The 26,538-nt window shown below is 44.3% G+C and overlaps 1 protein-coding gene across 3 annotated transcripts in view; it reads left to right on the forward strand.

Annotated features, from left to right (window-relative positions):
- ETAA1 (ETAA1 activator of ATR kinase) overlaps positions 1-26,538 on the forward strand; it is a 61,792-nt gene that overhangs the window by 18,519 nt on the left and 16,735 nt on the right. For 2 of the 3 annotated variants that reach the window (XM_030196368.1, XM_030196370.1), the window contains exon 4: positions 20,391-20,509. The exons of the other annotated variant lie outside the window; for it this stretch is intronic. In XM_030196368.1, the coding sequence (XP_030052228.1) occupies positions 20,391-20,509 (119 nt within the window). The remainder of the gene's footprint in view (positions 1-20,390; positions 20,510-26,538) is intronic. 3 annotated transcript variants of the gene reach the window in all.

Consider the following 26,538-nt stretch of genomic DNA (forward strand, 5'->3'; position numbering starts at 1 on the left):
GCCACATTAATTCACCATTCTTTGGCTCAAAAATCCAAGTATTTCCAGACTTTGCCCTAGAAACTCAAAGGAAGAGAAAACAATTTCTGTTATTAAAAGAGAGAGTTTTGCGTATAGGTGGGACCTTTATGTTAAGGTTCCCATGTAAATGTTATATTTCCTTGAATTCAGTAAATTATGTTTATTTTGACCCAGAGTGTCCTGTTTCGGTTATTGGTGAGCCCTTAGGTTCCCTGAGGCCCCGCAAGACCTCCGAGGACAGCCGCGCACCCCGAAACTTCACCCGCGGCGACCTCCGTTCACCAAGGGTTGAGCCCCCAGCTGCAGGCGGTCAGCAGGACTGCTGGAACCGCGGGGTGACGGCCGGCCTGGCTGGTAGTCAGCAACACAGTCTCTGAAGGGCAGCTAGCAAGGACGGCTAGCACTGAAGGGGAATACAGTCTATGAAGGTGGCTAGCGGACGGCTAGCTCGAAGCGGAACACAGTCTCTGGAGGTGGCTAGCAAGGACGGCTAGCGTGACGAGGAACACAGTCTCTAGAGGTGGCTAGCAAGGACGGCTAGCCTGAAGAGGAACACAATCCCTTGGAGGTGGCTAGCAAGGACGGCTAGCCTGAAGAGGAACACAAGCTCTTGGAGGTGGCTAGCAAGGATGGCTAGCCTGAAGAGGAACACAATCCCTTGGAGGTGGCTAGCAAGGACGGCTAGCCTGAAGAGGAACACAATCTCTTGGAGGTGGCTAGCAAGGACGGCTAGCGTGACGAGGAACACAGTCTCTAGAGGTGGCTAGCAAGGACGGCTAGCCTGAAGAGGAACACAAGCTCTTGGAGGTGGCTAGCAAGGACGGCTAGCCTGAAGAGGAACACAATCTCTTGGAGGTGGCTAGCAAGGACGGCTAGCCTGAAGAGGAACACAATCTCTTGGAGGTGGCTAGCAAGGACGGCTAGCCTGAAGAGGAACACAATCTCTTGGAGGTGGCTAGCAAGGACGACTAGCCTGACGAGGAACACAATCCCTTGGAGGTGGCTAGCAAGGACGGCTAGCCCGAAGAGGAACACAGTCTCTGAAGGCTGCTGGCAAGGACGGCCAGCAAGTCAAAGGAACACAGTCTCTGAAGGCTGCTGGCAAGGACGGCCAGCAAGTTAAAGGAACACAGTCTCTGAAGGCTGCTGGCAAGGACGGCCAGCAAGTCAAAGGAACACAGTCTCTGAAGACTCAAGCTTCCCAGATCCGTGGCGTCGGCTTCGGACAAAAGAACCGGAAGCACTGGACACTTCCAGCCTGTCCATTTAAATTTAGCGCCAATCCGCCCCTCCCACGGAGAGAGGACCAATCCCCGAGTCCTGGCAGACAATAGGGGGCCCGATTAGCCGAACTGCCCTGCAGGCGGAGTCCCAGCGCCGGTGCTCCAATCCGGCGCAAGGGGCGGAGCTTCTGCGCTGATCCGCCCCTAGCCAGGGTGATGCCGACATCGGAGCCGCCATTTTGGCCGGCGTGCCTCCTCCTCCGAGGCCGGCGTTCGGTCCAGCGGACCGCCGGCCTCGGTTTGACCCGTGGCAGCATCGGCTGCCGCGGAGGTCCGTCTCCGCCCCCCTGGACGCTGCGCCGCCCGAGGGCCATCGCCTGCCCCAACGGGGGCACAGGTAGGAGCGGGAGACATGACAGTATCCTCCCCGGATGCCCCCTCTTCCCCGGGGCTGGGTTTGGAAGGAAAACGGGCGTGGAAGGCTTTGATCAATTCTGGCGCGTGTACATTCGTCGCGGGTTCCCAGGAGTTATCTTCGGGACCATAATTCCTCCAGGATAATAAATAATATAGCCTTCCCCGCCGCCTCCTGGAATCCAGAACCTCCTCCACCTCATACTCCGGATCGGGTTCTGCTTCTAACGTCTCGGACTCCTGCCGTCGAGGGTGCCATCGAGACTCCTGAAAACTCTTCAATAAGGAAATATGGAAGGCATTATGCACCCGTAGAGTACTCGGTAACCGCAATCGGTAAGTCACCGCTCCAATTCGTGATTGGACAGCAAACGGTCCAATATACCGAGGCCCCAATCTCCGCGAGGGCACTCGGAGTCTTAGGTGTCTCGTACTTAGCCATACCTTTTGCCCTGGTTGGAATACTGGTGCGGTTTGCCGACGGCGATCTGCGAAGACCTTGTATTTGGCAGCTGTCCTCTGCAGTTGTTCTCGGGCCATCTCCCAGACCCTCCGCAGATCTGCCAGAGTTAACTTTACCATGGGGGTCGGAGATCCCGATGGAAGAGGTGCTGGAAGCCGAGGATGTCGTCCATATACCAAGAAGAATGGAGAGTCTCCTGAGGCCGAATGGGCGCTGTGGTTATAAGCAACCTCAGCCCAAGGAAGCAAAGCGGCCCAGTTATCCTGACGCTGGTTGACAAAGGCCCGCAAGAACCCTTTCAAGGTTTGGTTGACCCTTTCGACCATGCCATTGGTTTGAGGATGGTAGGCCGATGAGAAGTGGGTCTCCACCCCCAATGCCGTACACAAGGCCCTCCAGAAGCGGGAGGTGAATTGGGGTCCTCGGTCACTGATGATCCGAAGGGGTAGCCCATGAAGCCGGAAGATGTGTTGAATGAAGTGTTGGACTAAAGAGGTCGCTGAGGGAAGTCCGGGCAAGGGGACGAAATGGGCCATTCTGGAAAAACGGTCAATTACCACCCAAATCACCGTGTGTCCCCGGGAGCTGGGGAGGTCGGTGATAAAATCCATGGATAACTCTGTCCAGGGAGCTGTCGGCACCGGCAGTGGTTGCAACTCCCCCATAGGGTGCCCCCTTGCTGGCTTAGTCCGGGCGCACACCGGGCAGGTGCGGACGAATTGAAGAATGTCCTGCCTCATCTGAGGCCACCGATACTGTCTTGCAATGAAACGAAGGGTCTTGTGATACCCAAAATGCCCAGCCCATCTGGACGAATGCCCCCATTGCATTACTTTCTCTCGATCGGCGGCTGCCACTACTTCCTTCGTAGGAGCGACCCCTCCCACGGCCGCGCTGATGCATGCCGGGTCCAGCATGGGATGGATCTCCGTTGTCTCCTCTGGAGTCTCGAATGCTCGGGAGAGAGAGTCCGCAGGGGTATTCTGAGCAGCAGCCCGAAATACCAGTTGAAAGTGAAATCTGGCAAAAAACAATGACCAACGGGCCTGTCGGGGATTTAGCCGTTGGGCCTCCTGCAGATACAGCAGATTCTTATGGTCGGTAATCACCGTGAACCGGTGTTCGGCTCCCTCCAACAGATGCCTCCATTCTTGCAAGGCTAATTTTAAGGCTAATAGTTCTCTGTCCCCAACCGTATAATTACGTTCCGCCGAGGAGAATTTCCGAGAGAAGAAGGAGCAAGGTTGGCGCCGGCCCCTGGTGTTAACTTGGGAGAGAACCGCCCCGGCCCCCAAAGCGGAAGCATCCACTTCTACGATAAAGGGTTTCTCTGGATCCGGGGCCAACAGGATGGACGCTGAGTTGAACGCCTCTTTGACCTGGCAGAAAGCATCTTGCGCCTCGGGCGGCCAATCCCGGACATTCGCATGTTTCTTTGTGAGCGCCGTCAACGGCGCTGTCAGTTGGGAATAGTGAGGGATAAACTGGCGATAGTAGTTCGCGAACCCCAAAAACCGTTGCAGTGCCTTCAATCCCAGCGGCTGCGGCCATTCCCGAATAACCCGGAGCTTGTCAGGTTCCATCCTCAACCCCTCGGGTAATAGAATGTGTCCCAAAAACGGCAGAGACCGCTGATGAAAAGCGCACTTACTGAGCTTAGCAAACAGGCGGGATTGCCGTAGGCGTTGCAGCACTGCCCGGACATGCCTCACATGTTCGGCGGGGTCTTTGGAGAAAATTAAGATATCGTCCAGATACACTATCACCGTGGAGTTCAACAAATCCTCGAGCACAGAATTGATGAGTCGTTGGAACACTGCCGGTGCGTTGCATAAACCGAAGGGCATCACTCGATACTCAAAATGTCCCTCATGAGTATTAAATGCGGTCTTCCACTCGTCCCCCCGCCGGATCCGAACTAAATTGTAAGCCCCCCGCAAATCCAATTTAGTAAATATCTGGGCTCCTTGTAGCCTATCCAAAAGTTCAGGAATGAGCGGTAGGGGAAACCGATCCTTTACAGTGATGGCATTTAACCCTCGATAATCAATACAGGGTCTCAAGGACCCATCCTTCTTGGTAACAAAAAAGAATCCGGCCCCGGCAGGGGACGTAGAGGGTCTGATGAACCCCTTCTGCAAATTCTCCCGGATGTACTCTTGCATCACCTTGGATTCCTCCCGGGACAAAGTGTATAATCGGCCCCGGGGTGGCGTCGTGTCTGCCATCAATCTAATGGCGCAATCAAACGACCGATGAGGCGGTAGACTCTCCGCTTCCACGGGACTGAACACATCTGCGAAGTCCCGATAGGCCACCGGTAGGGAGTCCAGTTCTGCCCGTGCCCCCTCGCGTGTCATAGTTAATGCAGGGCAGCCGCTAGTTCGGCCCCTACAACAGGTCTCCCGACAGGTGACACCCCAAGACCGGATCTTTCCCCCAGTCCAGTCAATAACGGGACTATGACACCGTAGCCAGGGCAAGCCTAGGACCACCGGGTGAATGGTCCGGGATAGTACCAGGAATTGAACCTCCTCCCGGTGATTCTCCCCTACCTGAAGTCCCAAAAAGGGGGTGATCTCCGTGACTGGCTGCGGTAGGGTGGTTCCCTGAATGGAGGTTACTTGCAACGCCGGTCGATGAGGAAGTGTAGGCCCAGCCCATTTGTATCAATAGTTCGTGGCCAATAAAGTTGCCCCCTGACCCGGAGTCTACCAGGGCCTGGGTTTGGATCACCGTCTCGTGCCAACGTAGTGTTACTGGCAATGTTAGCAGGGAATCCGGTAGGGGAGCGGAGTGCCCCAAGACCCCTCCCCTCAAGGCGCCTTGGGGGGAGCGTTTCCCGCCCGAGCGGGACAAGTACGGACAAAGTGCCCCGCCTCCCCACAATAAAGGCACAGTCCGTCCCACAGGCGCTTTTTCCGATCAGCGGGAGCCAGCCGCTGACGGCCAATTACCATCGGCTCCTCCCCGTACCCCTTGGAGTCCCGGTTCCACCGGCGAGGAGACGGCCTTTTACTGGTCCGGGAGGCTCCCTGCGCCCATTTTTGCCGTTCAGCCCGGGCTCTAGCTCGCTCCTGGAACCGGGTATCTACCCGAACACAGAGCGAAATCAGGGCATCCAATTGCACCGGCACCTCGCGTCCTGCCACTTCATCCTTAATTCGCTCTTGTAGTCCTTCCATAAACATAGCCACCAGGGACTCCTGATTCCAACGCAGTTCCGTGGCCAGGGTCCGAAAACGAATGGCATAATCAGCCACCGTTCCCTCCCCTTGTTGAATCCGCAGCAGCTCCGATGCCACGGAAGACGGTCTGCCTGGGAGGTCGAACACCATGCGGAAGCGCCGTTGGAATTCGCCATAATCATCCAAGACGGGGTCCTGTTGTTCGTTTAGCGGTGACACCCATGCCAGGGCCTTCCCTTCGCATAGGCCCATGATAAACCCCACCTTACTTTGGTCTGAAGCAAATGCCTCCGGTTGCATCCGGAAGGCCAGGTTGCACTGATTGAGGAACCCCCGACAACCTCCGGGAGCCCCATCATATCGTGCCGGCTCAGGGAACCGAGGTCCCGTGCGGAATCCTCCCGAACGGGGAGTCGCTGCGGCCTGGTTCTGTACCTGAAGCGTGGAAAGTTGAGAGCACACGTTCTGGAGCGCCCCCGATAGGGCGTTCAGCTGCTCCTGCTGTTGCTGAAGTACCTTGGCCAGGTCCCGCAGATCAGGCTGCGTAGGCGAGCTCATGGCTTCCGGTTCCTGTCCTGTTTCGGTTATTGGTGAGCCCTTAGGTTCCCTGAGGCCCCGCAAGACCTCCGAGGACAGCCGCGCACCCCGAATCTTCACCCACGGCGACCGCCGTTCACCAAAGGTTGAGCCCCCAGCTGCAGGCGGTCAGCAGGACTGCTGGAACCGCGGGATGACGGCCGGCCTGGCTGGTAGTCAGCAACACAGTCTCTGAAGGGCAGCTAGCACTGAAGGGGAATACAGTCTCTGAAGGTGGCTAGCTCGAAGCGGAACACAGTCACTGGAGGTGGCTAGCAAGGACGGCTAGCGTGACGAGGAACACAGTCTCTAGAGGTGGCTAGCAAGGACGGCTAGCCTGAAGAGGAACACAAGCTCTTGGAGGTGGCTAGCAAGGACGGCTAGCCTGAAGAGGAACACAATCCCTTGGAGGTGGCTAGCAAGGACGGCTAGCCTGAAGAGGAACACAATCTCTTGGAGGTGGCTAGCAAGGACGGCTAGCGTGACGAGGAACACAGTCTCTAGAGGTGGCTAGCAAGGACGGCTAGCCTGAAGAGGAACACAAGCTCTTGGAGGTGGCTAGCAAGGACGGCTAGCCTGAAGAGGAACACAATCTCTTGGAGGTGGCTAGCAAGGACGGCTAGCCTGAAGAGGAACACAATCCCTTGGAGGTGGCTAGCAAGGACGGCTAGCCCGAAGAGGAACACAGTCTCTGAAGGCTGCTGGCAAGGACGGCCAGCAAGTCAAAGGAACACAGTCTCTGAAGGCTGCTGGCAAGGACGGCCAACAAGTCAAAGGAACACAGTCTCTGAAGGCTGCTGGCAAGGACGGCCAGCAAGTCAAAGGAACACAGTCTCTGAAGACTCAAGCTTCCCAGATCCGTGGCGTCGGCTTCGGACAAAAGAACCGGAAGCACTGGACTCTTCCAGCCTGTCCATTTAAATTTAGCGCCAATCCGCCCCTCCCACGGAGAGAGGACCAATCCCCGAGTCCTGGCAGACAATAGGGGGCCCGATTGGCCGAACTGCCCTGCAGGCGGAGTCCCAGCGCCGGTGCTCCAATCCGGCGCGAGGGGCGGAGCTTCTGCGCTGATCCGCCCCTAGCCAGGGTGATGCCGACGCCAGAGCCGCCATTTTGGCCGGCGTGCCTCCTCCTCCGAGGCCGGCGTTCGGTCCAGCGGACCGCCAGCCTCGGTTTGACCCGTGGCAGCATCGGCTGCCGTGGAGGTCCGTCTCTGCCCCCCTGGATGCTGCGCCGCCCGAGGGCCATCGCCTGCCCCAACGGGGGCACAGGTAGGAGCGGGAGACATGACACAGAGAAGTTAAAAGCATTTATTGTAACAAAAGAATAATACTGCACTAATCTTGGATTGTAGAGCGTTATACCTGCTAGTGATATTCCTGGTTCTGTCTGCTTGAGTAAGAAGTAATTTACTTTGATATACCTGACGTTAATGTTATTTTCCTGTTCTTGGATTAACAATTGGGGACTAAAATCTTTTTTTCTTTTCCTTTAAATTGTGAGTTTTTCAGTAATATTATTATTTGATGTGTGCGATTTATGTTATTACATAAATGTAATGTTGGAATTATTATAATAAAATAAAAAAACAAACAAAAAAACACCAACTATAACAGACTGGATCGTATCAGACAATCTTGATCTTCTCTTTATCAGCGAGACCTGGATTCATGATCCTAAAGACCCTATAATTCTAGATTTGTGCCCCCTGGTTACAAAATTATCCACTGGACGAGGAATGGAAAAAGAAGAGGAAGAATAACGATAATCCATAGATCCCACTTTAATGGTACTACCATAACCGAGTCCATACTGCCGCAACTCGAAATTGCCTCAGTCAGAATTAATCATATAAATTTGCCTAACCACCTTAATGTAGTCCTGTTTTATAGACCTCCAGGAAATTGGCTTGATTGCCAAACACACATGGACTTCATATCGAACACATGTATTTCCACCTCCAACCTTATTATATTAGGGGATATTAATCTTCACCTTGAAGACCCTAACTCTATCAATGTATGTGAATGTATGGATCTCTTCCTATTATTGGATCTTTATTGGCCAAATATGGAACCAACCCATATAAAAGGGCACACACTTGACATCATCACGCATAAATTCTCATTAGACCTTAATCTTCTATTAACATCTACAAAATGGACAGCTGTGCCATGGTCTGATCATTACAAATTCAATTTTCACCTCCAATAGCGAAAAAACGACTTACACCATATTAAAGAACGTCTATCTTATACCACAAGAGGTCAAATTGACCCGGTCATATTTTGGCAGCAATTTTATAATGATGATTGGTCAGCTCAAACAGATTCAATTCACTTTCTTCAAGAATGGGACAACAGATGCAGAACCATTTTAGACAATATAGCACCATTACAAACTAGAACCTCACGAAGAAAAAACTCAGTACTGTGGTTTAATGAAGAACTGAAAAAACTAAAAACCCAAGTTAGAAGGTTAGAACGAGCATGGAATAAAAAGAAAGATGACTCCACATTCAACGCTTGGAAACATCTACAGAGAAAATACAAATACACCATCAGACAAACCAAAAGAGCATACTACAAAACTAAAATGGGGCCAGACTATAATGATACACATAAACTCTTCCAACTTGTGAACAAACTATTAGATACCACACCGATTACCTCTAACAGCACAAACACCCCTTCGGCAGATAATCTTGTGAATTACTTCAAAGAGAAAATTGTTAAGTTACGACTTACGTTACATATCAATTCCACGGAATACGTCAGATTTCTTGACTGTCTAGATCCATTCCCTGGTGAACATCCGGTAGACAGAACCTGGACTAACTTTGACACACTCTTGGTTGATTCCATCTCCCAAGGCCTCAAAATGTTTGCCAAGTCCCAATGCAAATTAGATATTTGCCCTAACAACCTTATAAAATTAGCTCCTCAACAATTTGTATCTGACCTCACGCTCCATTTGAATTATATGTTACAAAATGGACTATTCCCAAAGGATAAAGGAAACATTTTACTCACCCCTTTACTCAAAGACTCAAAAAAAAAAGCACAAATGATTTAACCAACTATCGTCCAGTAGCGTCTATCCCTCTGATAACCAAATTAATGGAAGGTATGGTAACCAAACAGCTTACTGAATATTTAGATAAATTCACAATTCTTCACGACTCCCAATCAGGATTTCAAGCTAACCACAGCACTGAAACAGTATTAACTACTTTGTGTACTAAATTCAAATGAGCAATTGCAACTGACAACAACATACTCCTTCTAAAATTTGACATGTCCAGTGCATTCGACATGGTAAGTCATAATATATTATTGAACATTCTGGAATACTTCGGAGTTGGAGGCAACGTTCTTAATTGGTTTAGAGGCTTTCTAACTACAAGATCATACCAAGTGAAGACTAACTTGAATACGTCAGCTTTATGGATACCGGAATGTGGAGTTCCCCAAGGATCGCCACTCTCCCCGACCCTTTTCAATCTAATGATGACACCCTTGGCTAAGATGCTATCCAGTCAAGGCCTTAATCCGTACATATATGCAGATGATGTCACGATCTACATCCCGTTCAAATATAATCTAATGGAAATTATGGACGACATCAATCACAGTTTCCAAATTATGCATTTATGGGCGGATGCTTTTCAATTAAAGCTTAACGCTGAAAAAACACAATGCCTTATACTTGCATCACAACATAGCACAAGTAAATTCTCCTCCATTACCACACCAAACTTTTCCCTTCCTATCTCAGACACCCTGAAGATTCTTGGAGTTACCATTGATCGAAATCTCACACTTGAAAGCCATGTGAAGAATACAACTAAGAAGATGTTTCAGTCAATGTGGAAACTCAAGAGATTAAAACCTTTCTTCCCAAGAGTTATCTTTCACAGCCTAGTACAATCGATGGTGCTAAGCCATCTAGACTATTGCAATGCGCTTTATGCTGGTTGTAAAGAGCATATCATCAAGAAACTTCAGACAGCTCAGAACACCGCAGCTAGACTAATATTTGGAAAGACAAAATACGAAAGTGCTAAACCCCTAAGAGAGAGGCTGCATTGGCTTCCAGTTAAAGAACGTACTGTGTTCAAAGTATGCACTCTGGCTCATAAGGTTATTCATGGAAATGCTCCGGCATACATGTCAGACCTTGATCTCCCACCCGGGAACACTAAAAGATCAGCACTCACATTCCTGGGACTTCACTTCCCAAGCTGTAAAGGTCTAAAATACAAGCTAGTAAATGCGTCTAGCTTTTCCTACATTGGCACGCAATGACTATTCACGACCTAATCAACTTTAGAAAATCATTAAAGACTTATCTTTTCAACAAGACTTACCATAATAATCAATAATAGGACTTCTAACACATCGCTAGTCACTTGATATTCTGACTGTTTTCTTGTTTACTGAATTGATTATATCCATTCTGTTACAATTGTTCTCTATGTAATTAATTGTGTATCTACTCTTGAATGACGCTAGATATGATGTAATATTGTAAGCCACATTGAGCCTGCAAATAGGTGGGAAAATGTGGGATACAGATGCAACAAATAAATAAATAATATAACTCTTCCGCTGTACAATTCCTTAGTGTGGCTGTGCCACATGAACCTTATCGTACCACAACATCACTTTGTATTTGTTTACACCGGAGTCTGTAACGCCTCTCCGGTACTATGTAAGCCACATTGAGCCTACAAATAGGTGGGGAAATGGGGGATATAAATGTAACAAATAATAAATCTGTTGTGTTTATTGTAGCTTAGTAACTACCTCTCTTTTACAAAGGCGTGCTACCAGTTTTGGTGTGCTCTAATGATTAGCACACGCTAAATGCTAGAGATGTCCATAGAAATATATGAGCATCTCTTGACATTTAGCATATGCTTATTTTTAGCGCGAGTTAAAAACGCTAGTACGCCTTTGTAAAAGGACACGTAAAACTGTTTTAATGTTCTGTCCAGGCATTTTGGGGTCCTTTTACTAAGGGGCACTAATGGATTTAACACGTGCTAATGATTAGCGTTCGCTAAATAAGACAAGACGCCCATAGGAATATAATGGGCATCTTATTATTTAGTGCATACTAAAGCCACTAAATAAATGGACCCCTCTATTACTTCACTGCACACTACTACACAGTCATAAAAAACATTAAAAAAGAAAAAATAAAGTAAGGATGACCCCAAAAATTAAAGCACGGGAGGAATCCTGGCTCTTAAAAAAACGATAGAGGCATATTTTCAAAGCACTTAGACTTACAAAGTTATGTGGAGGAGCATTTTCGATATGATGTCTGATTTTGGACGTTTTGCTAAAAATGTCCAAAATCCAAATAGGAAAGAAGGTCATTTTCAAAAAAGAAAATCATCTCTCTCTTTTTTTTTTTTCCAAACTATTGTTTTTAAACAAGATTTTGTACTTTGGATGTTTTGTTTTTTTGGTCCATTTTCGAAAAAAATAAATAAATAAATAAAGCTGAATAAGTGCAAACGTGGAAAATCAAGCCATTGGGACATAGGAGGAGCCAGCATTTTTAGCAGACTGCTTCTCCAGACATCCCAGGAGAGCAATGGAGAACCCTAGAGGGCACTTCTGTGCACTTTATAAAATTGCTCACAGGTACACATCTCACCTGAACTCTCCGTTCCCACCCAAAACCTACTGCCCCCCACTGGTACAGCACTACAGTAGCTCTTATGGGTGAAGGGGGCACCTATATGTGGGTACAGTAGGGTTTTGGTGACTTTGGAAGGGGTCAAAGTTTCTATCACAATTGTGACAGCTAGAGGGAGATAGGGACCTGGGTCCCCCACTCCATAGTGCACTGCACCGACCACTACACTACTCCAGGGACCTGCATGCTGCTCTAATAGACCTGGCTAAAATATCTGAGGCTGTCAAGTCATATTTTTATTCACATTTTTTAGGGGATGGGAGGGGGTCAGTGACTACTGGGGGGATTATTAGGGGGGGTCATGTCTGATGCCTCCAGTGGTCATCTGGTCACTTAGGGGACCTTTTTGTGCCTCGTTATAAAAAGTTTAGCTCAAAACATCTTAGTTTTTGTTCTATTATGGCTGAAAAATGTCTTAAGTCTTAGGAACGCCCAGATCTCGCCTTTAACACGCTCCCTCGAGATTTGGATGCACTGCAGACGAATAGCATTTAAAAACGTCTAAAAAATAGGTTTTGAAAATACTGATTTGGACGTGTTTGTGAGAAAAACATCCAAATAGTGCTTTATGCCACTCTTTAGACTTTTTTTTTCTTTCGAAAATGAGCTCCATAGTAACCTATGGAACTTTATAAGTTTGCTTTGAAAATGATCCCCAAAGGCTCTTCAGCAAAAGGGGAGTCAGAGACTTCTCCGCTGAATCTAGGTTTAAGAGTTTTGTTATACATCAAACAGATACTTCTTGGCTAATCAGACTCAAATGAACATTAAAAATGTACAATGTCAACGAATATAAATAAAGAGTGCATATTCCATACTGTTATATTTTAAAGTATGAACATAATATGAAGAGTTTATATAACAGGTTAAAAATCAAGTTTAGAAATAAAATTTACATGCTCATTTATTGATGTTTTCTATTTTTTTTTTACTTCATGTAAATTTTTTTGTTAGTTTATATATTTATTGTATATTTAGACTGTGACTCCCGAAGCAGGCAGTCCCGCCAAAACACAACCCTGTGACAAGTCCTTGATTTTTATCTGTTGTATACACAGCAAAATAAAATCTGTTGAATACATGAGTCTAATCTGTTTTGATTATATAGCCAAGAAATATCTGTCGGACCCATAATAAAACTCCTATGTTTTGAGGACGAGTTTCTTTGATGTCTTTGTTGAGCCTTCATTTTTTTTTTTTAGAACCGGACTTCCTTCTTTTTTTGGGGGAGGGGGGAGAGTTATCCCTACTTTTTTGTATGTTTTTTTCTGTGGGGAATTTGTTCTTTATTTGTTTTTCATGTTCTTTGAAGATATGACATGACCAGCTCTGACCAACTCTGTTCAATGAAATCAGATCAGTGTCATCCAGTCAGAATCATCATTAAGTTCATTAGGTGCCACTGGCCCAAGCATGTAAATCCAAAAATGTTCACAGTAATTTAATTGAAAATCACAATCGCCACCTTCAGGCCCAAGGGGGAACGTGATCTGTAATACACCAAACTAAAGCTTCTATCATATGATTCTTATCTTACCAGTAGGTACCAAAGGTGTTACCAATGTTCTAATTCATAGTCTACTTTTGTGTTTATTTAAAGAGAAATGCATTACTGGTTTGGCCCATCCAACATGTAACAGTAGATGGTCAGACCAGAACATAAATCACATAAAATAATGTACTATCATTATTAATTCTAGATATTAATGTTTGGTTTGAATTTGGTACCATTCATCTATATCCTTCAGTACTTGACGTTTACCAAGCACTATTTCCTCAAGACTTATGACTATAGGAAATCTCAGAGGAATCCAATTTTGAAGACAACAATTCTCCAATATTACAACCACATCGATAATCTATTAAAGGTTCATCTAAAATTATATTTTGAGGAGACAACTACATGCCAGAATTTATGCATGATTTTAACCATTCAAGTCGTTTCTTTCATAGTAACATAGTAGGTGACGGCAGATAAAGACCTGAATGGGCCATCCAGTCTGCCTAACAGTCATACTCATTATCAATTCATAATTAAACCAACAATGAATCATATATGGCAAGACACATCATTCCATTAGGTGATTCTCTTTGTTGATTTAATGAAAGGTATTTGCGATGAGTATACTGTGCTGTCTTTATAAGCTCTCTTGATTTCATAGGAAGTCTGTCCCCATTTTAATAAAAGCGTGCTCTCGTGCTCTTCTGATGGTTCTGAATAATCTCTATTTAAGATTTGATTTGAGAGTTTGTGATGTGGTGTTAGATTTTTAAGACAATTTCAATCTCACTGCAGTTGAATCCTTTTTGTATCGAACAAGTTGTTAATGAGATCCAAGACCTTTGATGCGGTAAGACTACCTGTTTAGTGAATGTTCTCAGTAAATGTAGTACAGGATGTGTTGGAATCATACTCTTGATGCTGTGGGAATGTTTGTTTCACTAAGATACGGACTATAAATACCATATCATATCATAACTATATCAGTTTTTGTGACTTGCGTGGAACTAGCAGAAATTCAAAAATACTGATGTCTTAATATACACAGTTTAGTACATTTCTGCAGTAGAGAATATTAGCTCCAGGGCTTTTTTTGAGGGGGTACTGAGTACCGGCACCTTTTCCATTGTCTGCTAAAATTGACCCATAAACACCAAGTTTTAATGAGAGCTCAGGCTTTACACACCAATTCTGCCTTGTCATAGATTCTGTGACTGGTTGCAGGGAGCCTGGTTATTGTGAAATGCATCCCTCAGTGATCACCCCACCCTTGAAGGGTGGCCTAACATTTGAGTACCGGCAACTTTTTTGCTAGAAACAACACACTGATTAGCTCTATTAGTTTTTCTTTGCTTTCAATTAACATAACGGTTTCATAGTGTCATTTACATAGACACCATATGAAAAATGCTAGTACCAATCAGGTTGTCACCTCTGTGGGGCAGCACTTTACAAAACCAGAACACTGTACCAGTAATTTCATGGTAAGAATCCTGAAAGGGAACTTTACAACAATACAGGAACGTAAGACCTTAGAAGTCAGAATGATTAAATATTTTGACACCCACCAGACAGGACTTAATAAAGATCTGGGTTTTCTAGCCCATTATAAACCATAAAATTATACTGCTTTGTCACCCTCTTATCTCCATTCATATCTCCCTGTCCCTCATCCACCCGACTCTTCCTGTCTCTTACCTATCCACCCTCATCCTGTTAGACTGTCATTGAAATGCTTTGATGTTTCACTTATATATACTGTCACCTACCAACATTTGCTTATTTCCAATCTGATGAAGAAGGGCAACCTTCGAAAGCTAATCAAGAAATGTATTAAGTTATGTCCAATAAAAAAAGGTAGCATCTTATTTTCTTTTCCATGTTTTATTTTGTTTTATTTCTGTTGATTACCTTTAAAAGTGGACTAGCACGGCTACCACATCTCTCTACTCATAGTGTCATTTAAATGCGTCTACAATGAAGAGGTTACAGATCTGAGTAGAGTAGTGGTTCTCAAATTGTGGATGGTGAGCACAAATGGAGAAGTTCTCCAAGGACAAGGACGATGGCAAGTCTTTACAAAGTGGGTGATTGTCACTGATGGAGCCCAGTGTGGCTAAGTTTCTCCAGCTTGGATACATCAAGAAGCTTTTGAGAAGCCTACCACTCCTGCATGTTACTTCCTGACTGCCACTGTTATGCAGGACCTCCTCAGTCTTTAGCTTTCTGCAGAGCCAATCCATGATGTATTGTAAGCCACATTGAGCCTGCAAAGAGGTGGGAAAATGTGGGATACAAATGCAATAAATAAATAAAAATAGAAAATAAAGGCAGATAAAGACCAATTGGCATATCCAGTCTGCCCATCCATTCAGTACTATTCCTTATGCTTGCATAGAGATCTTATGTACTTATCCCAAGCTTTCTTGAATTCAGATAGTCTTCATCTCCACCACTTCCATTGGGAGGCCGTTCCATGCAGTCACCTCCCTTTCATGAAGAAGTATTTTATTATGTTACTCCTGAGTCTGTCCCCTTTCACCTTCATCGTATGCCACCTCATTTCAGCACTTCCTTTCAAATGAAAGAGGCTTAACTTATTTATGCCACGGAGGTATTTAAACATCTCTATCGTATCTCCCCTCTTGCCACTTTTCTTCCAAAGTATACATATTCAGATCTCTGTCTGTCCCCAAACGCTTTATAATGCAGACCACTAACTATTTTAATATCTACCCTCTGGACCAACTCAATCTTCTTTATATCTTTTAGAAGATACAGTTTTCAGAACTGTAAACAGTACTCTAAATGAGGTCTTACCTGAGACTTAGTCACTATCACCTTCTTTTTCCTGTGGCCATTCCTCTTCCTGTGTTTCCAAGCATCCTTCTGGCTTTTGCCATTGCCTTTTCTACCCATTTGTCACCTTAAGATCTTCACATATGATCACACCCAAATCCTGTTCCTTTTTCGTGCACAGAAGTACTTCAGCCCCTAAACTGCACTGCTCCCTTGGGATTTTGTAGCCCTAATGCATGACCCTGCATTTTGTAATATTAAATTTTAGCTTCCAAATTCTGGGCCATTCTTCAAGCTTTGCTAGGTCCCTCCTCATGTTACCTATGTTATCAGGGGTGTCTATGGTATCATTTGCAGAGAGGAAAACCTTTCCAAACAGCTCTTCAATGATATCGCCACACTGAGCCCGCAAATAGATGGGAAAATGTGGGATACAAATGCAAATAAATAAATAAAAATAAATAAATAAAAAGGTTAAAAGAACCAGGACAAGAACTTATCTTTGTGACACACCACTTTTAACTTCCCTTTCCTTAGAATGAACTCCATTTACCACTATCGTTTGTTTTCTTCCACTCAACCAGTTCCTAACCCAGTTAGTCACTTTAGGGCACATACCAAGGCGTTGCTAAAATCAAAGTACACCACTTGTAGTGCTCTCCCTCAATCCAACTCTCTGGTCACCCAGTCAAAGAAATTAATCAGTTTTATTTGGCAAGACTGCCTTGAGTTCTGCAATCCATCGATTCCAGTAACTTCATGTGAGCCCTGGCCGATGTAGGGTCAATCTAGGCAGTCACCTACAATGTTCTCTAGGCACGAGAGTTGGCCAGGTGCAAAATATTTTGTTTTAGGGCGTAGGCCGTGAATGGAGAATTTCCATAGGAGACTGAATAAAGCTGTGCTCCACACACTTAGTCACTCAGTTCTCAAATAAATGCAGACTACATGTTGATGTGTTCTGAACCACAATAATAGTTTAGTTCAAAAACTGGGTAGATGCCAGACCCCCAGGGACAATGTAGCAGAGGCATTTGAAATGTAGGGAGATCAAAACTTGATACACAGTCACCTTTTTCTTCCACTTCCTTTCTGAGAACTGTGGAGTTCTACAGCAGGTTAATTTTATACTCAAGTTTCTTTTAGTTTTACTACCCCACCCTTTGGGCGGCTTACAATGTAAAAATACAGTAGAAATAAAAATTTTAATCAAAAACATAGACATTATTAGGGTAATTGATAAGCCAGAGGGGGGGGGAGGGGGAAGAACAAAAGGGAGATGCTACGAGTGTCTTCCAAGGTATCTCTATATATCTGCCGAGGATGATGGAAACTTATTCATATGCATCAGTCATTTTTGTTGACAGAAGTAGCATTATTGCTCACTTGTAGGAGTTTTCTGTAGATGGTAGGATTGATCAGTCGCAAATCTGTCCTCATCCCAAGAGTTGCACTGTTTTTTGAGTTGTGGAACTAACTGTGGTGCTAAGGCTGCTGCATGCTTAGAAATTTACATTTGGCTGTGGGTGAACTGTGGTGTCCCAGCAGTATGTCACCCACTTGTGTATCTGTTCAAGTCTTGCTGTATAGGGAAAATAACTGTTACACGTGAGCAATAATGCTTTCAGCTGTATTACAGGGCACTAAACAGGCACCAAAATGCAGCGTGCTGAACACGAAGTCTGTAACAGCATTTAGTCACCTGATTTTGTTACAGAATGCTAGCATAAGATGGCATTTCTGCTCCAACATTTAGGTGTACCCACTTACACCATGTCAGTAGCAGGTGGAAATGCACATGCCTAAATGCGGCACGTTAGCATGTAGCTTATAGTATTCTATAAGTTGTATGTGTAATGCATGCCCCACCCATGTCCCTCCCTCAGCAAATCCCCCCCCCCTTGCATTTACACACTGAGTTGCATGCTAAAGTTATGTAACTTGGTTGGGTTAGTGCCCAACTAGCACTTAGGTGCATAACTGTAAAAGTCATGCATGTAAGGGTTAGTATTCTTCGGCTTATGTGTACAAATTAGTGCGTAACTTTAGATGACTGTTAAAGTATGAGGGTGGTAATTGTTTAGGCATTAGATTTATTGTAGGTGCTGTGTCATCTGATAAACTAATTCTTTTTATATTATTTCCAAAGATAGTTGCTGTTTTGGATTGTACAACTGAACATATAGTCAAATGTAGAGTTAGATCTCCATCAAGGATTACTTTGCTCTCTTTTGTATGTGTTAATCAAGAGCACAGTAATATGTGGAACAATAATATTATTGAGTACAAAAACAGTTCTTCATTGCTTTAATATTTTGGGAGGTGGAGGAAACTGAAGGGATTTTTGACCTCTGATGGAAATGTACTGGTGTACAAGACATATGTTAATGCATTAGTTATTCTAAAGATTTTCCCTTTTGGTAGAAATGATTTTTAAAAATGTATTCGGTTTTGCATCTTAACTAGATTTTACTTTTGACAGTGAACTGTTTTTTGTGACATTTAAATAATACCATAACTTAATGTAACCTTCTAAAAGAATAGATGGTTACTCAGTGGGATTTATCTTGATAGGAAGGCTCCTACCTGGCTAAATCCTACTGGCCAATTCTGCCACCAGTATTAACTGGTAAGTGCCACTGAATAGCAGTACAGACCACCAATGCACTATCAGGCCCTGCACTGGCCCAGCACCATAACCTTGAGGAGAGGTAAGGAGAGAGATCCAATCATTGGAGGGGGGTGGGGAGGAGAGCAGTGCTGGTTATCTTGGAGGGTGGAGGACAGGAATTTTCCAATAAATTCTGGGGGATGGAATCTTATTTTGGATTTAAGACTAAATTTTTCAGGGTTTTCGGGTCCTGAAGTGTGTTTGTGAGAGGGAGAGGCGTTTATTAAAAACAATATGGTAAGTTATTTTTTCTTGGAATATAATAAAATAATGAAGTTCATTGCTCCATTGGCGTAGAAGGCACTTAACTGACAGTCTTTTACCTCATCCTGAAAGTAATATTTGGTTTCTGTTCTGTGCTCTTTATGGCATGCATTTCATTTTCAGGAACTTTCCTGAAATCATATGATAGTGCAAGAAAGAGTCTGATTTCTCTTTAGAAAAGAATAGCAGAAAAGCATTACTCATGACAGGATGTGGAAAAGTTTAGAAAACTTGAATACCAGTCAGTTTATGGAGTCAGGGCATAACCCTCTTTTGTGTTTAAAGTTTGTTTTGTCAGTTTTGACTTTTGTTTGCTTTTGTGCTTATTTCTTTTTTTTATTATTATTTTGGAATTTCTTTTTCAGTTATGCTTTTTTATTTATTTATTTGGGGGGTGGATCAAGGGATGGAATCATTTAATTTTTTTGCTGTGTATTTTTGTTTTGTCAAATACATAAACTTGTGTTTGGATTAAACAAAAAATCTTTTGCCTTCAATCTAGCTCTTCTCCCTTTCCATCCCCCTTTTCTTAGTGGTCAAGGAGCAGACCCAGGTTGCAGTGGCTCCACCTTGGCCTGTTTCAGTGGCAGTAACTCTTCCCAGTCCCACTGCTGGAACAGCTATCTGGTCCTGGCCTGCCATTTCAGCTCTCTTTAGGCTCAGGCCAGCAGCACTAATTTTTAGGTGCCTAGTCAGCCTGACACCCAATTGTTTCTACACCTGGTTATGGCTGCTCTTTGATGATTATCTGGCATTATTTCTCTCCCTTAAATGACTAGCTGGGTAATGAATGTTGTGAAAAACAAGGTCCTCTTTCAGTATCTAGGAGTTCTATTTGACAGCTGGACTTTCATTACTCAGGTGTAGCTCCGAGTTGCTCACCCAGATCTATGGATTTTGCTCTCAGCAAGCTCCTAGATCTTAGAATTATCTTCAGCATCTGGGCTCAGTCAGGGCAGGATTAAGACATAGGCAGTTAGGCATGTGCCTAAGGTCCAAAGGCCCTCCTTAGATGTGCTAATTCAGTGACTCCCAAAGTAGATTTTTGCCCAAGTAAGTCAATTGCCAGCAGTAAGAAAAATTTGGAGAGGGGAGACTTACTGCCCACAGAAGTTTGTGTATTCTCCCCGCCCCTACCCCCCTACCCCCACACACAACTCACCATGCACTATCCTCCAGCTGGCAAAAGGAGTTGGCGAGCAGCATTTATAATCTGCTGCTTCCTCCTCTGCACTAAGAACCATGCATGTCCTCAGTTATGGGAGTTTTGACATTTATTTTTATTACGATTGGAGGACCCAATATGTTTATATGTCTAGGGCTTGCCAAAGGGTTAATCCTGCTCTCAGCACAGTAGCCACGACTCTGCTTCTTGTACCCTGAGTGAGCACACACACACACACACAATCTCTACAGACATCTTTGTTGGCTCGCTGCTCTCAAGGTCCACCTCTTTCCTGTGTTAATCCAATGAGACTCTAGTTTGTTAATGTGTACAACAATGCGTTATGTTTTTAATTGGGCCAGATTTATGGATACTATAAAATTACTTTTTAAGGATAAAAAAGAAGCCAACTCTGATGTGGCTCATTTGAGAATGTGGATTGGTGAGGATGCAATTCCATGTACACCAGGCGTAGTAAAAATGCGAGGAAGGACAAAGCTCAGTGAAACAAAGTAAGTATCTGTCCAGCATTACATATTTCTACTAGTGCTGTAGAAGGTAGTAGTAGGAAGTTAAAATGAATTCTGCTTTATTCTTTTTTTTATAAGCAAATGTGTGCAATCTTTTACTAAATGATCTTTTACTAAATGATAATACATGTAGTGTTCTAGGTTGCATTTTGTGTGGTATTGTATGAAAATCTATAAGAATCATTTGAAACCTGGATTATTTAAAAAAACAAATTGCTTGAAAATAAATATTGTGGAAGAGAACAAGTAGTGCAATTACAATATATATAAATGGATCAAAAAGTAGCTAGAATGTTTTTTTTATAGATTTGCATTATAGATTAAAGTCACTTGCTATGTTTCCACACAAGCCTAACAAACACACTGGAGAGAATTTCCTTTTCCTTAGCGTCTCCAAAGGATTAGTCCATACTTGTGGGTTGTGTCCATCTACCAGCAGGTAGAGGTAGAGAGCAAATTAGAACTTTGAACTTTGCCACTAGGTTCCAGCAGGCGGTGGAACCCTGCTGTGCAGCTCTGTCTCAGATTCTTGTGGTGGCCTCCTGTTTCATTTCTGAGGTTTCAGTTTTGCTGGGGTAAAGGCTTTATAAATTGGCCTGGGTGTAAACCTGGTGGTGCAAGGTCCCTTACCTTCCCCTCCACCACCTCTTCCTCTTCCTGTGGTGTGCTGCTGGCCTTTTCTTGGGGCTTCAGTTGAGCTTCTGGGGCAAAAGCTTTCACTCAGCCTTTTGGGTGTGAACCTGGTGGTGCCAGATCCCCCCCCCCCCCCCCCCCCCACACACACACACACCGCCACACTGCGGCTTATCCTGCCTCTTAAAAAAATTTGTTGTCATCTGAGCCTGCGGTTTCTCTTTTTAGAGACTTTATTTGGTGAGTATTCTCTGCCAAGGTATTTCACTGCTGTGCTTTGTGCCTGGAAATCAGCAGTTGCCTATTTTCTTCACTGTGGTGAGTTAAAATTTTACTTATAGTTCCAAAGTTGGTTAAATGCTGTTCCTGGTGTTGGAGCCAGCAAAAATATCAGTGCAGCACACCATGTGTGTTAGGTTCTCTGAAAGTGCCTATTTAGAGTTGCCATATTTATATACCTTTAATTTACAGAGCTTTGAGCCCCCTCAGTTTTTTGACAGAGGACAGTTACTTAAAAACAAAAAACACCCTAAAAGTTTCCCTCACTTCATTTTTGGAAATTTGTTTTTACCAGAATTCTATTTATATTTGCAGTACAGGCTTTCCCTTTTTCAGCATCTTTACAAAGGAGTTTAGTATAGAGTCAAGCTTAATGGCCGGTTTTGGATCTCAAGCATGTGAACTGTTTTTTTTTTTTTCCAAGGTTCAGCATTTCTGCATGGAAATGTTGTGGGCCCTCCTGGCTGCAGTGCCCACGCAGTGCTGCACTAGCAGAGGAAATGCGCCTTCTCTCGTGGGTGGAGCACCATCTGCAGCTGCTTTTCGTGGCTCACATTGTGGGATGCCTCAATGTGCAGGCGGATTTTCACAGCCAGAGTGCTCTGGATCCGGCGGAGTGAGATCTGTCTTCGATGCCATTCACAGCCATTGTGGCGTGTGGGGCATGCTGTCTATGGATCTGATGGCAAAGCAAGTGAATGTTAAGGTGCTGCGCTTTTTCAGCAGCGACCAGTAGATCGGATGGGAAGATCTGGATGTGCTGCTGCAGCCCTGGCCAGTGGCGGAACTTCTGTATATTTTCTCACCTTGGCCATTGATAGGTCGGGTGCTACATCATATCCTGCGCCATCAGGGTCTGATGGCTCCAGATTGGCCCAGATGTCCGTGGTATGGGTCAGCTCATGGACTATCCATTTCCTCTTCCGCTCGTTCTGGATCACCTCTGTCAGGTCCAGTACCCATGGGAGGAGCCATCCTGCTTTGGTCTTGGGCCTGGCTCGAAATTAAGACAAAAGGGTTATTCGGAAGGGGTTATTGCCACTCTTCTGCAGGCCTGCAAATGCTCGACTATTGCGGCTTATGCACGAGTCTGACTACTTTCGAGTTGTGGTGCTCCGGTCAGGGGGTGGCCTCGTTACCGCAGATCTTGGTGTTTTTGCAGGAGGGGCTTCAAAATGGACTAGCGCTGAATGCGCTTTGGGTTCAGGTGGTGGCCCTAATATGTTATCGGGGGCACATTGCGAACTCTTCTATGGCAGCTCATCCTGATGTTCGTTTTTTGTGAGGAGTTAATCAGTTAAAACCTCCTCTTTGCTTCTCTGTCTGGATTGTAACCTTAATTTGGTTTTCAAGACCCTGCATTGGGCTTCATTTGAGCCCTTGCGGAAGGTGTCTTTGAAAGACCTGACTCTAAAGGCTGAGTTTCTGGTAGTGATGTCTTCGGCAAATATGGTTTCAGACTTACGGGCTTTATTGTGTAAAGATCCATTTCTCCAGTTCTTGCAGGCCGGTTTTCCAATCTGGAGAATACCATCTTTCATACCTAAGATGGTGTCAGTGTTTCATCTGAATCAACCACTGCTTCTCCCTTTGTTCGTGGAAGATGATTACCCGCGGGATTTTGCTGCTCTGCGGTGTCTGGATTTCAGTCGTTCTCTTGCGCTGTCTGCACAAAATAATGAGTTTTGGCGATTGGACCCTTTGTGCTCTTCTTTGGACCCCAAAAGGTCCTCATGGCTTCAAAGGTGACCATTGCAGGGTGGATTAACAATACTGTTTCCTTAGTGTATCAGCTGGTAGGCCGTCATTCTACATGCGCTTTAGCGACTTCCTGTGAGGATTCTAGGGTCTTTTCTCTGGAGGACATCTGTCGGACAGCTACTTGGGCCTTTCTTCATAATTCCATTATTATCGATTGGATGTGGCGGTGCGTCGGGATTTGCAATTCAGCATTGCGGTTCTGTCCACAGGATCAGTGGCTTCCCTCCCTCCCCCCTTCCCATGTAGGAACTGCTTTTTTACATCCCACTAGTTTTTGGATTCATCAGCAGCTGATGACAAGTAAGGAAAAATTATATCTTACCTGATAATTTTCTTTCCATTAATCTCAGGTGATGAATCCAGCACCCCACCCTCCCTGCTGTGTTGTATTTGGGAGCTCTTAGTTTCTTTTTCTTGTTCTACATGAGTTTCTAAAAAAGAAAATCACATTGTGTGACGAGGGATACCTTGGACAGTTATGCCACGAGACACATGGTGGTGATGACACAGAGGGCTAATGCATGGCCAACAGAAACTGAGCAAACGCTGCCCAGTGTGTGGTGAGCAAGTTAAGGACTTGTTCAGTTCTCTGCTTTGGTATACGATATACTGACATGCTGGGGAGCTACCCATCCTATATCACTGTATTCAAGTCAGTGATCTCTATCTCTACCTGCTGGTAGATGGACACAACCCACTAATTTCTGGATTCATCTGCTGTGATTAAAGGAAAGATAATTATCAGGTAAGACATAATTTTTCCTTGTGGGTTATGATCGTCTACCAGCAGGTGGAAATAGAGAATATTGACTGACCAAGTAGCATACTGTCCTATGCAGCAGAGTTCAGTTTGGTACTCTGTCTCCTGCTTCTGTGGCTCCTGTTCCAGGTTCCCTGGTTCAGTTGAGCTTGAGGGTGTCTAGGCTGGTAGAGGTGCCTGATTTAGAGTACACCTGGTGGTGCCAAATCCTCCCCCTCCCTTCACCCCTCTCCTGCCATATTCTCCTCCTCCTCTTCACAGAATTTAGAGAAAAAATGATGGAAGAGAGCAGATTTCTGCTTATGTGGCATTCTGGAGGAGAGGGGATGTCTCTGTGCTTCTGACTGACCAAGGTACATACCATCCTATGTGTAGAGTTCAGTTGGTTACTCTCTATCTCCACTTGATGGTAGATGGTCATAATCCACAAGTTTCTGAATTTGTCTGCTATAACTAATGGACTAAAGGAAAGAAAATGATCAGGTAAGACATAATTTTTCCTTACATATTTTAATTTCAGACATAACTTTTTTTGTACTTGAATGGGTCTGATTTATTTTGTTCATTATATGTTTTCTTTTTCTTTTTTCTATTTCACTTCAGCCCTGTTTATTTTACTTGGTTCCTTTTTGTGCTCTAACTCTTGTAGTTCTTTATTTTGAATCTTGTGTCTGTTTGTGGTGTACCCTATCATCACTCCCATCAAAGTCGCTTTAAATGTGTTCCAGTTCAGGGCTCGGAGGGCCTGTTCAGGGTCATTAAATAGAAAAATTCCCAAATAGTGTTTTTTATTAAAGGCCAAAGGTCTGGTTCCTTCAGTGAGGTTGTAAAACCTCTATAATACTAATTCAGGTTGGAAGTCATGAGAGGATAAGCTCATGGTAGCATGATCTGAGAACAAAATACTTGCAATAGTTGCATTTTCTACCTCTTCCATTAAGGATCCAGATATTAAGTAATAGTCATAAAAGATGAACAATGAACCTGAGACATAAAATCATAAGATACAGAATCCTCCAAACATCCACAAGACCCATAGTATCTCTGAAAGATTTCACATCTTTTTATCTCAATCTGTTTCTGGATCTAGATTGTCAATCTACACTGTGTCAGGGAAAAAAGTGAGCCCCCTAAACATTTTGCAATAACAACCACAAACCTGCACTGAATTAAAATTTTACATGCACAGAGTGACATCTATTTCAAACAGTGTTGTATGGTTTCATAGAAATCTACCTTAACATTAGTGAGGTGTCAAATTTTAAATAACACTACATTTCACAGAAGCAAGAGACCAGCTTTTTCTTGGATTTTCAGCCATTAATCTTTTAGTGCCATATCCTTTTCAACTCTGTGTATTTTAATTAAAACTCAATCTTCTTTTGACAGCATGATGTCCGCGAATAATTGAGTTGTGTCGGAAACTGAGATTTGTGACAGCAGTTTGTAAAAATTAAAAATCTCTTAAAATGGATGAGGGATTCCTGTGTAATTTGGTATTGGTGATGCAAATGGATGTCACTTTGTGCACATAAAAGTTTAATTTATTCGGTGCAGGTTTGAGGTTATTGCAAAATATTTGGGGGCTCACTTTTTTCTAGACACTCTAGTATGGAGTCCAGTATTTAGTCAAAGTCACCTACAGCCACTAGATCTTGTTTCAAAAATTCCACCAGTAATGCGGTGATCTCCTGAATGAAAAATTTAGCATTACTGTTTGGAGCATTTATATTTATCAGTACTAATTCCGTACCATCTAACTGTATCTTCACTACAACCCATCTTCTCAATGCGTCAGCTTTGAGGTTTGGCACTCGAGTACCAGAGTATGTATTGATGAGTGTGGCTACTCCACATTTGTCACCCAAAGCTAGAGCATAAAAACATTTCGATACCCAGCCCCCCTTGTTTATTGGATTTTATGGCTGACTGATGCATTTTACATTTGACATTGATTTTTAAGTAGGATAAAAGTTTTCTCTTTATGGTGTAGTGTAGGCCATTCATATTTAAAGAGAAAAAAAAGAGCACCCGTATCCACTTAAAAGATATATTCTGAGTCTAATCCTAATCTTTAGAAATAAAAGCTGACTTTGTGCACGGTCTTCACAGTTACCCATATAACCTAAAAAATCACCTCCCTCCCCCTTCCCACCATCCACACAAACAATTCACATTCCTTCATCTGATCCAGGCTATCCTCACACACACATTTCCATACACAATATGTGGGAAGTATAGTAAAACATTTCAGGCAATACACTCATACAGTAACAAATATCCATGCATTCTAATAGCTCAAGTACCATTGTTCTTTTTGTCCATATTTGAAGCATCTGACACCAACTCAGTGGTAAACAAGGTCTCGGAAGAATACACACACTCCAGGCTCAGGTCATGGGATACACATTCAGCAAGAAATGTTTTCACTGCCTCCGGCTTCTCAAAATTATAAATTTATGTAGAATGACTTGAAACTGTGCCGCGTAAAAACATTCCATATTGCATGCCAAGCTGTTTGAGTTAAGAACAAAATGCAAGCAGTTGGTTCCTCCTTTATGCCTTAGCTGGTGCAAGA

This window comes from Microcaecilia unicolor, chromosome 3 (genome assembly GCF_901765095.1).
Source record: "Microcaecilia unicolor chromosome 3, aMicUni1.1, whole genome shotgun sequence".
In the NCBI taxonomy this organism is placed as follows: Eukaryota; Metazoa; Chordata; class Amphibia; order Gymnophiona; family Siphonopidae; genus Microcaecilia; species Microcaecilia unicolor.